Raw genomic sequence first — 14,484 nt, 5'->3', positions numbered from 1 at the left:
GCATAAGAATAAAACATGAAAGCATTAGCTAATGGTCAAGAAATACAGACAAAACCAAAAATGCTACATAAAAATATAACAATAAAAAATTCACATTAAGTTATTTATTAAACAATGAAAAAAACCCAACACTTTTCTTTACATCATGTCTCCCATCAATTTTGATGTGGGACACAAAAGAGTTAAATGGAGTTTTGAGGGCAGTAAGGATTGAAAGTGGATGGGAGGGAAGAGGCACCTGATTTGATTGATGGTTTTAAACAACAGCTACAAATCTTGGAAGGGAAAGGGGATTCATTCAGCTCAGCAACGCTTTGCAACTTTGCTAATAAAGCATGTAAACTTTAGTTACTATAAAAATTGCTGTTGCATAAATACTAATGGCCTGATCCAAAGCTCACTGAAATCAATGAAAAGCCTCCCACTGACTTCAGCAGACTATGGATCAGACACCAAGTCAACATTTTGTGCCCACCAACACTGTGGGATGGAGATCAGGCATTAGAAGCTGGTCCTGATGACACAGCTGTCATTGAAGTCTTTCCATTGACATCAGTGAAAGCTGGATCAGGTCTTTCATGAGCAGGGATCCTAGTTTTCCATGATAAATATAAACCAAAATTCTCCAATAAAAAAAAATCATAAAAAAATCTTCATTTTCCTGAAATTAAAATGAAATACTGAACTTTAGTTTTCCTACCCACAATATAGACAGATATCAGGTGAACACAATGTTTTATTGATATATTTGCAATTTTTAAGATGACAACCCAAGCTCCACCACCCAGGGCTGACGACCTGAGCCCCACCCATTCTCCTAATTATCTGAATTTTTGGTTATTAGCTCGGACAATTAAGTTAGATCGAACAATTAAGGTTCCATTGTATACGTTTTTGGGGTTTTTTTTCCCCACAAAATATAAAAACTAAAGATCTGTGTAAAAACACAAACTCTGCATTTTTCCACAGCAAATGGGTTTCTAGGATCCCGGCTCAAAAAAATAAAACAAGGGCCTTTATTTAGCTATTCCCTTTCTAGGGCTCCATCTTGCACAGTGGTGGACATGAGGTGGCAGAGCCTGCCAAATGCTGAATGTCTGCTCTGACATTCTAAGCACCCCTCCTCTCCAACCAACTGCAATGGGAACTGAGGATACTCAGCACTTCACAGGAGGCTCTAAGCACCTTACAAGATGCAGCCCCCAGAAGAGCTACTGCAGACTGCTCGGTTCAGCGCTCTTAACAGAAGAAACATTTTTTCTAGTCAGGGGAGGCCAAGAACCTCAGCGTGTGGATTAAGGGGTCAGCAACACTGAATTTCAGGAATAGCTAGTCCCCCTGTTGGCAGGGCCGGCTTTAGGCCAATTCCACCAATTCCCCCGAATCAGGCCCCGCGCCTAAGAGGGCCCCGCGTCCAGTGGCAGGGCTGCCCAGATTGGGGGGCAAGTGGCAGAGAACCCCTTCCCTGGCTAGAGGCACCTTTTTAATTTTTACTCACCTGGAGGCGCTCCGGGTCTTTGGCGGCGGGTCCTTCAGTACCGCCGAAGACCCGGAGTGAGTGAAGGACCCGCCGCCAAAGACTAGGAGCACGGCCGGGTTAGTACAAGCCCCGCGTGGTTTTTTTATGTGTTCCCTGCCGGGGCCCCGTCGAAACTGTTCGAATTGGGCCCCGCACTTCCTAAAGCCGGCCCTGCCTGTTGGGTCATGTTTGCCCGCGTAGAAAGGGGATTGGGTACAGTACTATGCAGGGGCTATCCAAGCGTCCGCATGACATGCAAGAGGTACTCTTCTCTGCTCCGAGCACGTCAGGATCAAGGTTTGTAAGAAAACTAGCTTGGGCACTCCTGTCACTATTAAAGGGTTTGATCTTGCTCAGGCAAAAGGCCCATTGACTTCAATGAGAGCTTTGCCTGAGTCACAACTGCAAGACGGCGCCCACAGGACTAATATTAAAAGGCAATGTTTCCTTAAAAAACAAAAAACAAAAAAATCTCTTCTTGTTGGACCTGGGAGTTCAGTTTAAAAGACATATATGTCAAGTGAACTTTTTTTCCTTTAAAGCCTCTAATAGTAATAGTTCAAACACACTTTAGAAATCTCAAGAGGCTAGAATATTTTTAAAAAAATCTAAAATCTTTACAAAAAGTATCTGTTTAACAGAAATGTAAATTAATGCTCTATGGCTAAGAAGAAAGAATTGTGCCTGAAGTGAGCAGAATGATCCATCATCAGCAGTTATCACTTGTCCACCACATGAAAACACATTGCACCTCTGTTTATATACACCTGCTGACTGCCTGGTCACATTTGTAGGTACAGCCAACCAGGGTTTATCAAGAGCATTTGAAAGCCTTTTGTACAGACAAAAAAAATTCACACAACCCTGAGGTCATGGAGAACATAATGAAATGCAAATGCCTAAATATTCAGAGTCAGATGGGACTTACCATACAATTCCAATTAATTTCGAGAGGAAGTGAGGGGAGGGGAAGGGGAGAAAAAATCTTGTATAACAACTCCAAAAAATATGGGAAAAGATAGTGTTCTTTATAAAGCATGTTTTGAGGAAGAAACTATGTTTTTTTAAAAAAGCGGGGGGAGACAACATCCAAGAAGATTTCCATGCTATAAAACCCTCTCTTTCTTTCTGATTACCTTGCAGAATTATGTTTCTAGTACTGAAAAATCTGAAGAATCAGAACAAAAGTAGGTCACCTACTAGGAGAAATGTATTCAAAATCTCCAACAACTGTGTCTGCTGTGTAACTAAGGGCCATATTGTACCATCAGTTTTTAAGCTGGAAATGCCCTTATTAAAACTATTGGGGAGTTCTGCTTCAAAACTAATGGACAAAACAGAGTCTCAGGAATGGTTCAATCTGGTTGACAGGTCCTGTTCCTACTGTGAGAGTGGTCTAGTTTACTTCGCAGGCGGTAGGATCAGACCCCAGATAACTCAGTAGGTAGAAACCTCTACAAAAAGAGTTAAGTACTTTATAATAAAAATTTGATTGTTTGTAATCAAAATCATATCGGCATCTCCTCACAGAAATAGTAACAAAGTATATTATGTTAGTACAGGCCCTCACAAAATAAATCTTCCATTTTCCCGGGAGGGCAGTAGAATTTAACATATATGCAATGAGATGATTCCTTTTGCAGTGTATTAAGACTTGTGGACTGATTGAGCCCTGTTTTTACAGACCTTTTCTCTTATGCCCCGAAAGCAGTCAGTCAGAACCTTTCCCTTTTATTTTCACTGCCATCAGTACTCTCAAACTGAAATGTTGCGAGTACAGAATCTGTTCCTTCAGGAATGGATATCAACCCAACATCTGCTTCTCATAAGCCCGTTTTCTTTTCTTTTCTTTTTTTTGGTGGAGTAAATCTGCTGACTTCAACTGTAAAGGTTTGTCATGTGGAAGATTTGTTCCTGTCCTTCAAGTTTTAGAATATACGAGCAACCACATTACTACAGCTTTGGTTTCATTTTTTTTTCAGCTAATTTCTTAGCAAAGGTCAGTTTAGTTGCTAGTGAAATCAAATTTAACAGGGAGAAAAATGTAATAAACCTTTAAGTCAATTGATTGGATGCATTAACGGTTACACCAGTAGCGCGTTTTTATTGGCACTCTGTCTACCTGACCCTGCAGAGCGGCAGAAGTACTTTAGACTTATTCTCAGGTTTAGCCAGTGGGAACAGCCCTTATAGTGGAAGCAGGAGATGATAGGATCTTCACTCATTCACATCTCATTTAAAAACAACACTAATTGAGATTTGAACAGAAACTTTGGACCTTGCCATAGTGTCTTTTTAGTCATTGGGAGTTCAATGGGAACAGGAACAGGTCCTTCCATGCTCTGTTGTTGCAAAGCAGAGAGCAATCAATTGGCCACTATTACTAGAAACAGGTGAGCCAATTCAGATACAATAAGAACTGACCAAAATTCAAAAAGGAACTTTTTTTTTTGGTTTGTTTTTAGTTCAAAAGGTTTGGTTAGAACCTTTCCCTTGCAGGCCTAGCCAAATCTACGAAAAACTGTTTTTCACCATTTCCAGCAAAGCCAAACCCAGGACTTTCTGGCACTGTCACAAAGGAGTCTGATCTTGCAGTATTCCTTGAACTACAATTTTCCTATAAGTAGCCAAACTTTTAGAAGCTTATGCTAGCTTCCTATCCTTGAGGTTTTCCCGTTGCTAACTAACCCATTGAGCAACAAAGAAACCAGCTCCCCCAGGAGAGCAGCACTGCTATGAGAATGTAGTGGGAGTGAAGTTCAGTATCAGGAAAAAAATGTTAATGATTAAGGGAGATAGTAGGAAGGAGTTAAGGATGTTGTAATTGGGGCTCAGATCTTTAGGCATTGCAATGCCTAACTACCATTAAAAAATTGGGCCTAATGCCCCAAATCAGCAAAACGTGTGCTTTAGCATTAAGGGCTTAATTCTGAGATTCTGAGTGCCTCCATTTCCAGCTAGCTTCCATGGGAGTGGAAAATGCTCAGCACCTTAGAACACCAGGTCCTAAGAGCGTAGAGGAAGGTTATCTCATCAAGATATAGAACTGAACTTCAGGAGGTTGAGCACATACAGCTCCCATTCACTTCACTTGGAGTTGTGGGTCCTCTGCACTTGTAAACCCCACATTTAAGATGTTCACTGCCCTGAAGACAAGTCAGCCTCTCTCTCAGTACTGATCACACATAGATTATTTTTGTTCATCTTTTGAATGTTTTGGCTGGGAAGGGTGGTAGCAAAAATAGAATACATGATAGGAATATTTTGAAAAATGAGAGAAAGCTTAAATATATATGGTAAAAACTGAATGGAGCAAAAAGGCAACATTTCCAAACAATTACTACATTACCAACTTCGGCCCTCATCCTGCAGTTAGCACTACACAGGCAGACTCCTGACCCTATAAAAACCCCACTGAAGTCAAGGGAGCTCTGTGCATAGCTCCACCTTCACCAAGCTAATTGCAGGATTGTTTTTTGTGTTTTTTTTAATATGCAATGCTACAGCCCTTATTCATGGAATTAGTCCTTACTCACACTGGCTTCCAAAGGACATCTCGTGGGGGGGAGGGCTTCTGGATCAGGTCCAATCCAGCAATCCTCTTGCAAACTTCTGTGGTTAAAATTATCAAAAAGTTATCTCAGAGTGGATTCTTAAATGGATAGCCCAAGGCTAAAAATTCACAACTGCCCATGAAGTCCATAGGAGCTGCAGGCGATCAGATTCAGTCCCTAACATGTCTCAGATTGGGCAACCAAACAATGAGGGACCAGAGATCGGAGGCCAACTTTTGAAAACTTCAGCCTAAGTTGAATTCAATAGGAGCTGAAGGCACTCAAGCAACTCATACAAGCTATTCAGCAAATTGCAAGATCTGGCCTTATGAAAACACCTTGTTTCCACGAGTTGTAGCTTTTTGCAAAACCTGTATTTTATCCTTGAATGTTCACGTGAAAAAAAAAAATCACTCTTCAAATGGCCTAAACTAAAACTCCTGCCTCCCAAAATTATTAGAAATGAAAATACCAATTTGTGGATGGTTATCACAGAAAGAGGGCCTGATCCAGAGTCCATGGATGTCAATGAGAGGCTTTCCATTCACTTCGATGGACAGTGGGTCAGGCCCAGGCTCATTTTCTCCTTTAAGTCCATATAAATATTTGGTCCATTTTGAAAGAATGAATGGGTTGAGAATATAGATCCTATAATAAAGGCAGACTTTGCCCCATGCTAAAGGTTTCACACATTTCTTCTCATAGTCAGCACAGCACAAAGCCATTTTCAGAAGCAAGAAAAAGAAAATATAGGCACCATTTCTACAATTAGGCAGGAAAAATATTTAGTAGAAATGTTAAAAGTAAACTATAGCTGTTTAAGCTAGAATAAAGGACAAAAAATGCAAAATCTTGCAAAACGGAAACAATGAAGGATTGGACTAGCAAAGGGTTTGCTCTTTAAAAAAAGACAATTGAGGTAACAAAACAAACACACAAACACAAACATCTAAAAATAAGCATTTTATACATTTTTTGCCAGTGCTTCTCTGAGAGCAAGTTCTTTAAACAGAACTTAACAATTTAACAATTTTTTTTTAAAAAAATATGGCATCCTAAAATAGTCCACCAATTCTTACCCAAACTTTCTGTATTTCTACAAAAATAGACACACAAAGAGCTACAAAAACTCTATTCCTGCAAGGATGAGCACTGTAGTCAAGGCACAGTCTTTTCCCTACAATCAAGGCTGTGCACAAAAAAACCCACCAGAATGAACAAAACAAAACACTGTTAAAGGAGCAAAACGGAGTTAGGTTGCACAGATGCAGCAGGCTCAGATGAGGAAAGAAAGAAAAACAAGTTTTTTTTCTTCTATGTTCTGGGACCCAGAAGTGGCCTGCCAAAGAAAAGGCTCAATAGCAAAACCAGAATGACTGGCTCTTCATCTTCTCCTTAGCGGTGTGTCCTCTGCCCCCATGCAGAAACAGTCAACAGTTTCAATATCATCATCCCAGCTGTGGGGACACTAGCTGGTGCTAAGATGCATCTGATCTTCAGAACCAAGAAGATTCCTTGCTCTTGTCCTGATGCTGTAGACCTAGTTTTAGGGAAGCAAAAAAAAAAAAAAAAAAAAAATTAAAATTCGATAAAACATTCCCTTCACCCCAAGAAAGTGAGCTGGGGTAAATATATTTATCAAAATCCTCTATTAATAGTCCATCTACACTACAACTGTCTAGGGGGGACCTGTTTACAACATTACTGTCCCCCCAGGATAAGTAAGTATCCCTAAACTGCACTAAAACCTTAGACATGCTTGCATACTTCAGTAATGCTGATAGTTTACACTGAGCAAAACTGTATCATGTTTTAACTTCATTGGGAGTTGTAATCAATGTAATCTGACAGTGTTGTATTTGTAGTATAGATGGGCCTTCATGGAGCAGAACCAGTTTTCTCACAGAATTAGATCATGGTTCTACTAGAACTTTACCTCTTTTCTAGAAAGCCTGATACATTTTAACATTTTAGGATCTCAGAGCTATCTGCAGTTTTTCGCCTTGAATAGGGGGTCACAAGGGTGGAGGGAATTCCCACAGCAGGTGAAAATATCAAGCAATTTTACCTAGAGCACATCAGATTTTTCACCAAGAATTGCTTGTGCTTTCACACAGGGAAAATAAATGACTTTCAGCTTGAGTTTGGTATGAGTTTCTCTGATATTTTCCTTTATAAACGTCAAGGACCAGCCAATAAATGTGCTGTGCAGGGGCTTTCATGTTATAGCAGTGGAATCTGTGCTGTAATTTGGAATTTATCTAGTCCAGAGGGATTTACTCTTTGCGAGAGTTACATCAGGAGAGAGCTAGCACTTAGAAACAGACAATACAAAGTGTAGAAAAAATACATACAAAAAAAACATACTTGCTAGTTTAGTTATAGCAAAAAATACAAGCTAAGCACTTTGATATCCTATTACTTTAAGCAAAGTGAGAGAGACAAGTTGGGGGAGGTAATATCTTTTACTGGACCAACTTCTGTTGGTGAAAGAGAAAAGCTTTTGAGCTCCACAGAGCTCTTCAGTCTGGGAAAGGCACTCAGAGTGTCACAGATAAATACAAGGTGATACAAATACAAATACAAGATATTAAAAGATCTTTCCCACTATAGCCATAAGATGACAGTTATCACCATGAGAAATATTCAGCAGCATTTCTGCTCTATATTGAGCTATAAATAGTATTGTCTTTCTATTTAGTACATGAATAGTGCCACTAACTCATCTGTTTGACTTATAAATCTTGGGCATGGAACAGTTTATATGCCTTTTCTTCATTATTTCCCCACCTCTTTTACTGGAAGACAATCTGCAGTTCTACCAGCATGCTGTCCCAGTCTAGCCAAATTTCTAAACAACAGTGCTTTATCTGACAATAGGCTGATTGAGCAAACATTTTTCCTTTTTATAAAAATGTCTTTGCTTCTCTTGCATGACTCAGTATTTCCACATTTGCAGAGAAGTGTCTATCTGTGAAACGCTGGTACTGTGACTAATTACTGTTTGTATTAAAAAATCAGGTCATTTAGAAGAAGTCTAACCCAGCTAGTGAAATTCAAAGACAAAGGATCAAATTTATGGCAGGTGTAAATGGAGTCAACTCTCCTGAAGACCATAGGCTGTGCTCACTTAAGCATGCATTGAATTTGCCACAGTGGCTCCTATATATTTCCAAAAGGAGGGCTGCATAGGCAGCGGGACAAGGAGACGGAAGACTACATTTGATTTGCTTAAATTGTATCTTATTCATTTGATCCTCCCCTTTAATATTGAAATATAGACCTCAAATACTCTAAAATCCTCTGTTACGTAGGTGCAGGAAATCTCTTCTTCTACTCCCAGAACACCTGTACAGCAACAGCGCTTCTAGCACATTCTTAAGGGTAAATAATCCTGTTCCCATCTACCCTGGGACTACCAATGGTTCTGGAGGCAGCTGAATGAGTATGGGTCCATTGTACAGGTGGGTGGATGGCCAGGATGAAGGATGCCTACACTCCCTGTGTGCTGTACAGCACTGTTCTGCCACAGGCATGCTATGCTATATCCCAGTGCATGGGTGGAGGTGAGGAGTGGATTCTGAGGGTGGGGTTGGTTGGACCACAAGTTCCAGCAGCCATTCCCCAGGACTGGGAAGCAAGGCAGTCACAGCTTACTGCAAAGTTGTGACAGCGGTGGAGCAGCTTTGTAGTCTGAGGGATAGGGTGAGGATTCCCCCTTATCCTGGGACCATGCCTAAGTGCACAGCCAAGTTGCTGGACCTGCACGTAGACAAAGGGATTTAATCCAAGCAAAAGTCTCAAGGGTGCCCACTAGGGGTCATGGCCTAGTCAATGGCCTCTCAGTGATCTGCAGCAAGTGCTGGCAGGCTATTCTGTTACACCCTGATCTAAAGCTTATTGAAGTCAATGGAACAGAGACTCAGGACCAGTTGCACATAACGCACCGCAACAGTTGCGAGTCAGTTTCCTCCAAATTCTATGTCTTGGGCTCTCGAAACTTCGGTAGGGCACTATTCACCGAAGGCCAGCAGTTTATAATGTATTAAGAGATTTTGATTAAAAAAATTGTTTAAGAAAAAACCCACAGTGCTAAAGTGGAAGTTTACAGGTGTGTTAATTTTCAGCACAACATGTGGGGATTAAACTACATTTAATGGGAGTGAGGTACCTAATGCCCCCCTGCACCCCCCGCATCACACTAAAACTGAATCCATGAAAGTGTAAGAAGATGTGCAAAACAGAGATCAGTACTTTACTGAATCATTGATCATGGAGCTAACAATGTTCTGAATCACAAATTCCCTGGGTGTTGATAATATACAAATAAATCCCCTCTTCATGACTTTAGTCACTGAAGTTTTTTGGCATCATCTACTCATGAGACCACAGATCTGACTCAGAACAGCAGAATTGCAGCAGTGTTGCTGGTATTGGTAAGACTACAGGCTGGTCTCCTCTGGTGATCGGAACACCCTCATTCAACATAATTCAGCATGAAGAATTTTGCAAAATATTTTTTTATAATCACATGTAACAGCAGCAAAAGAAGTGTGGCCCACAGTAATTATTAGGAAAAGGAGAACTGCCTAAATTGCATGCCTGTAAAATGCATGCCAAATGATTTTATATTAATAATTTAAAGCTCATAGGATGTGATACTTGACCACTATAGAGGTAGATGTCCTTCTTTTCACCAAAGAGGTACAAGCAATGACAGCTAGAGTTTAAGTTCTCCTGCCAATATGCCTCTATCCTGTTCTGGATGGACCATCTCTCTGAAAGAGGTTAGTTCATTCTCCACAGCCATTGAGTTCTTTGCCTCTCTGCTGATACTGCCAGCATGTTTGCCAATTAATGCCAAATGTCATTATTCTTACCCTTATCCACTTAGAATCAATTTTCAGGTAGGCCCCTGAACAGTCGCCAATTGATATAAACTTTGTGCCTGCCAGCCTGAGCTAGATGTGAACCACTGATTTAGAAGTGAAAGGCTCCATATGCCATTACTATTCTCCTGGGCAGCCCACTCCCCCTCCCATGCAGGATAAAAAGTAAGGTAGTTATAGTCAACCCACAGCCTTAGAATGACATAGCCTTGGGGCTGTGTATGAGGCTCTGGGGGACTGCATGCACGTGATTAAAGCTCCTTTGCTCTGCTTGATCTCATGCAGAATGCCAGTCACAAGAGCACTCCCCCATTCCACCCAACTCAGGCAAAATGTAATACAACTGAGCCATGAGCCATTACTCTGTGTTGCCCAGCCCTCCCCCCCGACTCCCTGTTTATAAAGGGTTATACACAGGGCTTAATTTGTGCCAGGGCTTGACAGCGCTCAGCCCTGGAACCTGTAGGCTTGGCAATTCATAGCCCCGGCACCTCTGGGCTTTCTGCATCAGTTATGAAAATAATTAAATAATTGCTTGAGTCCCGGAACCTCTTTCATTACAAATTAAGCACTGGCTATACACCAAACTGGGGACATTCCAGTGAGTTTGCATGATTGTGTTTACAGCACATGACTTTCTGACTAGTAAGAGGTAAGTAAAACATCTGTCAGTTTGAATCCTGATGTTTCTGGCCCGGTTAAACCAGTAAGGAGGTGCCAAGCTCTGTGACCTAGTTGAACAGTTAGCACTCTGTTCTCAAAGAAAAGAGTGAAAGCAATTGGTAGGTTAAAACTACAAGTTTAAAACGAAAATAAATAAATAAATAAATAAAAACGAAGTAGTTGGTAAATCAGCTTCCCACCAGTTTGCATTGAACACAAACAAGTCCGGACCTATGGAGTAATCCACACCATGATACAAAAAGTGGTTTTCCTGATCTATGCTTCTTTAAATAACTCCCTATATCATCCTCAGAAAGTTGAGTCAACTGCCTGACTTCATGACTGTTGGAATTGCTATCATGCTGAATCAGCCCACTAGTCTATCATTGGCAATGGCAATTCGCTGATGCTTCAGAAGGAGGTAAAACCCCCTCATTAATGTAACTTGCCTAAAACCACGACATATGAGGAGGAAAACATTTGTTCCCAATCCTGGCAGATTATCAGTTTACAATGTGAAACATAATTACCTTTAAAAAGCAACAGAGGTTCTTACCCACGAAAGCTTATGCTCCCAATACTTCTGTTAGTCTCTAAGGTGCCACAGGACTTTTTACAGTTGCTTTTTACAGATGCAGACTAACACGGCTACCCCTCTGATAATTACCTTTGTATCATCTGCACTGCTGCAGATGTTACTAATGTCCATAAAGTTGTCCAGTACTTTAAAGAATCCTGTTATGCTATTTTTCTTAATTTCTTGAGGCAACAAGTACATAAGAACGGCCTTACTGGATCAGACCAAAGATGACCAATGCCAGTGCTTCAGAGGGAATGAACAGAACAGGTATCAAGTGATTCATCTTCTGTTGCCCACTCCCAGCTTCTGGCAAACAAGGGTTAGGGACACCATCCCTGACCATCCTGGCTAATAGCCATTGATGGACTTATCCTCCATGAACTTATCTAGTTCTTTTTTTAAGCCCGTTATAGTCGTGATGAAGAACAGTTTGACTATATGTTGCATAAAGGAGGGTTCTGGCTGGTGTCTGCTGAGTTGCAACAGTTAATATAGGAGACAGAGAAATGTTAAAGAGATTTTTAGCAGTTGACTTTAGCTTAATTATAATTGGGTTTTGGTTTCATGTTATTTTGACTGAAAAAGATCCAACAGTGTGTTCATCTGGCACAAGTCTTCCCCACCTGTTCTTTTTCCCCCGACACACATTAGACAAAGTAAGAGAGTGGATCATACTCTAGCAAATAGATCAATCAACCAGAGGTATGAAAAACCCTCGCTCAGCTGAAATCCAAACAAACATCTCAAGGAAAGGGGAGCTGGAGGAACCTAATATTTCTTCAGTGACATTATTGCATGGAAGGGATTCCAAAAGTAACATATGGTCTGCATTGCTGCTGACAAATAACAGATCAGATAAACACCCATCAAAGAAGGAAGAGCATGATAGTATAAATGAGCTCTATGATAGTTATCGGTCATTAGTGCCCTGCACACACGCTCCCATACAGATGCTAACAGTGGTGCTAGACTGCTACTGAAACTGAAGTTCTGCTACAAGAAGGTGTAGCTACACTACAGCCTGTGGGTCAAGTGTGACCTATAGTACGGTAACTCCTTGCTTAACGTTGTAGTTATGTTCCTGAAAAATGCTACTTTAAGCGAAACAATGTTAAGCGAATCCAATTTCCCCATAAGAATTAGTGTAAATGGGGGGGTTAGGCTCCAGGGAATTTTTTTTCACCAGACAAAAGACATCATATATATACACAGTATAAATTTTAAACAATTTAATACTGTACACAGCAATGATGATTGTGAAGCTTGGCTGAGGTGGTGAAGTGAGAGGCTGGAGGAGGGTGGGATATGTCCCAGGGAATGCCTTACTGCTAAACGATGAACTAGCACTCAGCTGAGACCTCAAAAGTTAACACATTGTTGTTAATGTAGCCTCACACTCTACTAGGCAGAATTAATGGAGGAAGGGGAGACAGCATGGCAGAGAGAGACAGAGACACACATTGTATGTGAGAGAGAGAGAGAGAGAGAGAGAGAGACGTGCACTGCCCCTTTAAGTACACTGACCCCACTATAAGTACACTACCTTTTTAAGAGGGGTAGTCCTGTTAGTCTATACCAGCAAAAACAAGGAGGAATCCCTGTGACACCTTCTAAGGTGCCACAAGGATTCCTCCTTGTTTTTGTGTTTTTAAGTAGATCAGCAAGTTGAGACAGCAGCTGCTGCCAGCAAGCTCCCTCCATCCTGACTGCTGTCATGTCCCCCCCTGCTCTGTGGATGGGGTAAAGGAGCGTGGGGCAGGAGCAGGGGGAGGGGGATACCCTGACATTAGCACCCCTCTTCCCCACCGATGGAGGCTGCAAACTGTTCCATTTTACAGAAGGCAGGTGTGGTAATCAGGCAACCCATGTACAACGAATACATAAACTTCCTGGGCACTTCTTTATGAATTCATTCATTATTTCCTGCAAGATTTTTTTTTTTTTAAACAAAATGCTTCTTGTAAATCATTTGGCTGGGTTGGGCCAAATGCTATGGGCTCAGTTCCTACTGAAAGTCAGTGAGAACATCAGTAGGAAGAAGTCACAACCAGAAAGTATTTGAAAGATTTGATTAGAGGCTCTGATTTAAGTGCAGGGAATCTATTTAGTCACTGCAAATAACTCCAGTTAGTCAAGCCACAGAAATGAGCAAATCACCTCACCTGTGTCAAACCCGAAGCTTGGCACGATGTCCACTGTTCCGTGAAAGGCTCCAGCCCATGCTGAGGTAGCACTGGTGACAGTAGTAGGATCTGTCTTTGTCATGTCACACTGTGGAGCAGGAATCCTGGCTGCACGTACTGAAGGCATCAATAGGGATCCATACCGTGGGTCAAGGTGAGAGCTCGGATGGTGATGATGCATGTGTGGATGGGGGTGATGGTGATGCATGTACACATCATGCATGTGCGCATATGAAGGGCTAACCTGAGATGCTAAAGGATAATGCCAGGATTCTGATGCAGTAGAGGGAGGAGGTGGGGCAGTCTGATGAAGGCTGTGTCCTGGCCAGCTGCTAGGATCTGCTGTTGGGAAGGTGCCTGGTGCAGTGACTGGGAAGTCAGGATGGACTCCACTCAAGCATGGCGGAGGTGGAGGTTGATAAGAGCTGGTCCAAAATGAAGCTGGGAAACTGCTCCGTTGGCTTGAAATTGTTGAGCTCTCTGGAAAAAAAAAAAGTATAAATACTGAAAGCAATTGACAGATTAGAACTACCAGTTAAAAACAAAAACACAGCACAAGTAGTGGGTGAAGTAGCTTGCCACCAGTTTGCATTGCCCAGGAACAAGTCAGGACCTGTGGAGTAGTCCACACGATGCTCATCAAATGTCTTTCTGATCTATTCTTCCTTAAGTAACAGGTTAGATTAATATATCTCAAGGATAGCAGGAACCCTTATTATCATCTAGTTTGATCTCCTGTACATGACAAGCCATGGAATCTCACCCAATGATTCTTGCTTCAAGCTCATAATTTCTGTCTGAACTAGAACAAATAATTTAGACAGAACCCGGTTTTCATTTAGAGACTTTGTGATTGAGAATCCACCACTACTGCTACAGTATAAAGCAGGGGTGGCCAACCTGAGCCAACCTGAGCCTGAGAAGGAGCCAGAATTTACCAATGTACATTGCCAAAGAGCCACAGTAATACATCAGCAGCCCCCACATGAGCTCCCCCCCACCGCTCTCCGTACCTCCCGCCCACTGGCAGTCCCACCAATCAGCGCCTCCCCCTCCCTCCCCGCACCTCCTGATCAGCTGTTTCATGGCATGCAAG

At 41.7% G+C, this 14,484-nt stretch overlaps 1 protein-coding gene across 5 annotated transcripts in view; it reads right to left on the bottom strand.

Moving 5' to 3' along the window:
• Positions 1-5,085: 5,085 nt before the first annotated feature.
• VGLL3 (vestigial like family member 3) overlaps positions 5,086-14,484 on the bottom strand; it is a 31,318-nt gene continuing 21,919 nt past the window's right edge. For all 5 annotated transcript variants that reach the window (XM_034792245.1, XM_034792255.1, XM_034792237.1 and 2 more), the window contains exons 3-4: positions 13,368-13,868; positions 5,086-6,613 (exon numbers count right to left, since the gene is read on the bottom strand). In XM_034792245.1, the coding sequence (XP_034648136.1) occupies positions 6,570-6,613; positions 13,368-13,868 (545 nt within the window). In that variant the 3' untranslated portion in view covers positions 5,086-6,569. The remainder of the gene's footprint in view (positions 6,614-13,367; positions 13,869-14,484) is intronic.

Source organism: Trachemys scripta, chromosome 1 (assembly GCF_013100865.1).
Source record: "Trachemys scripta elegans isolate TJP31775 chromosome 1, CAS_Tse_1.0, whole genome shotgun sequence".
NCBI classification, from domain to species: domain Eukaryota; kingdom Metazoa; phylum Chordata; order Testudines; family Emydidae; genus Trachemys; species Trachemys scripta.
The sequence above is the reverse complement of the archived record's forward strand: the minus strand, read 5'-3'. Positions and strand labels throughout refer to the sequence as shown.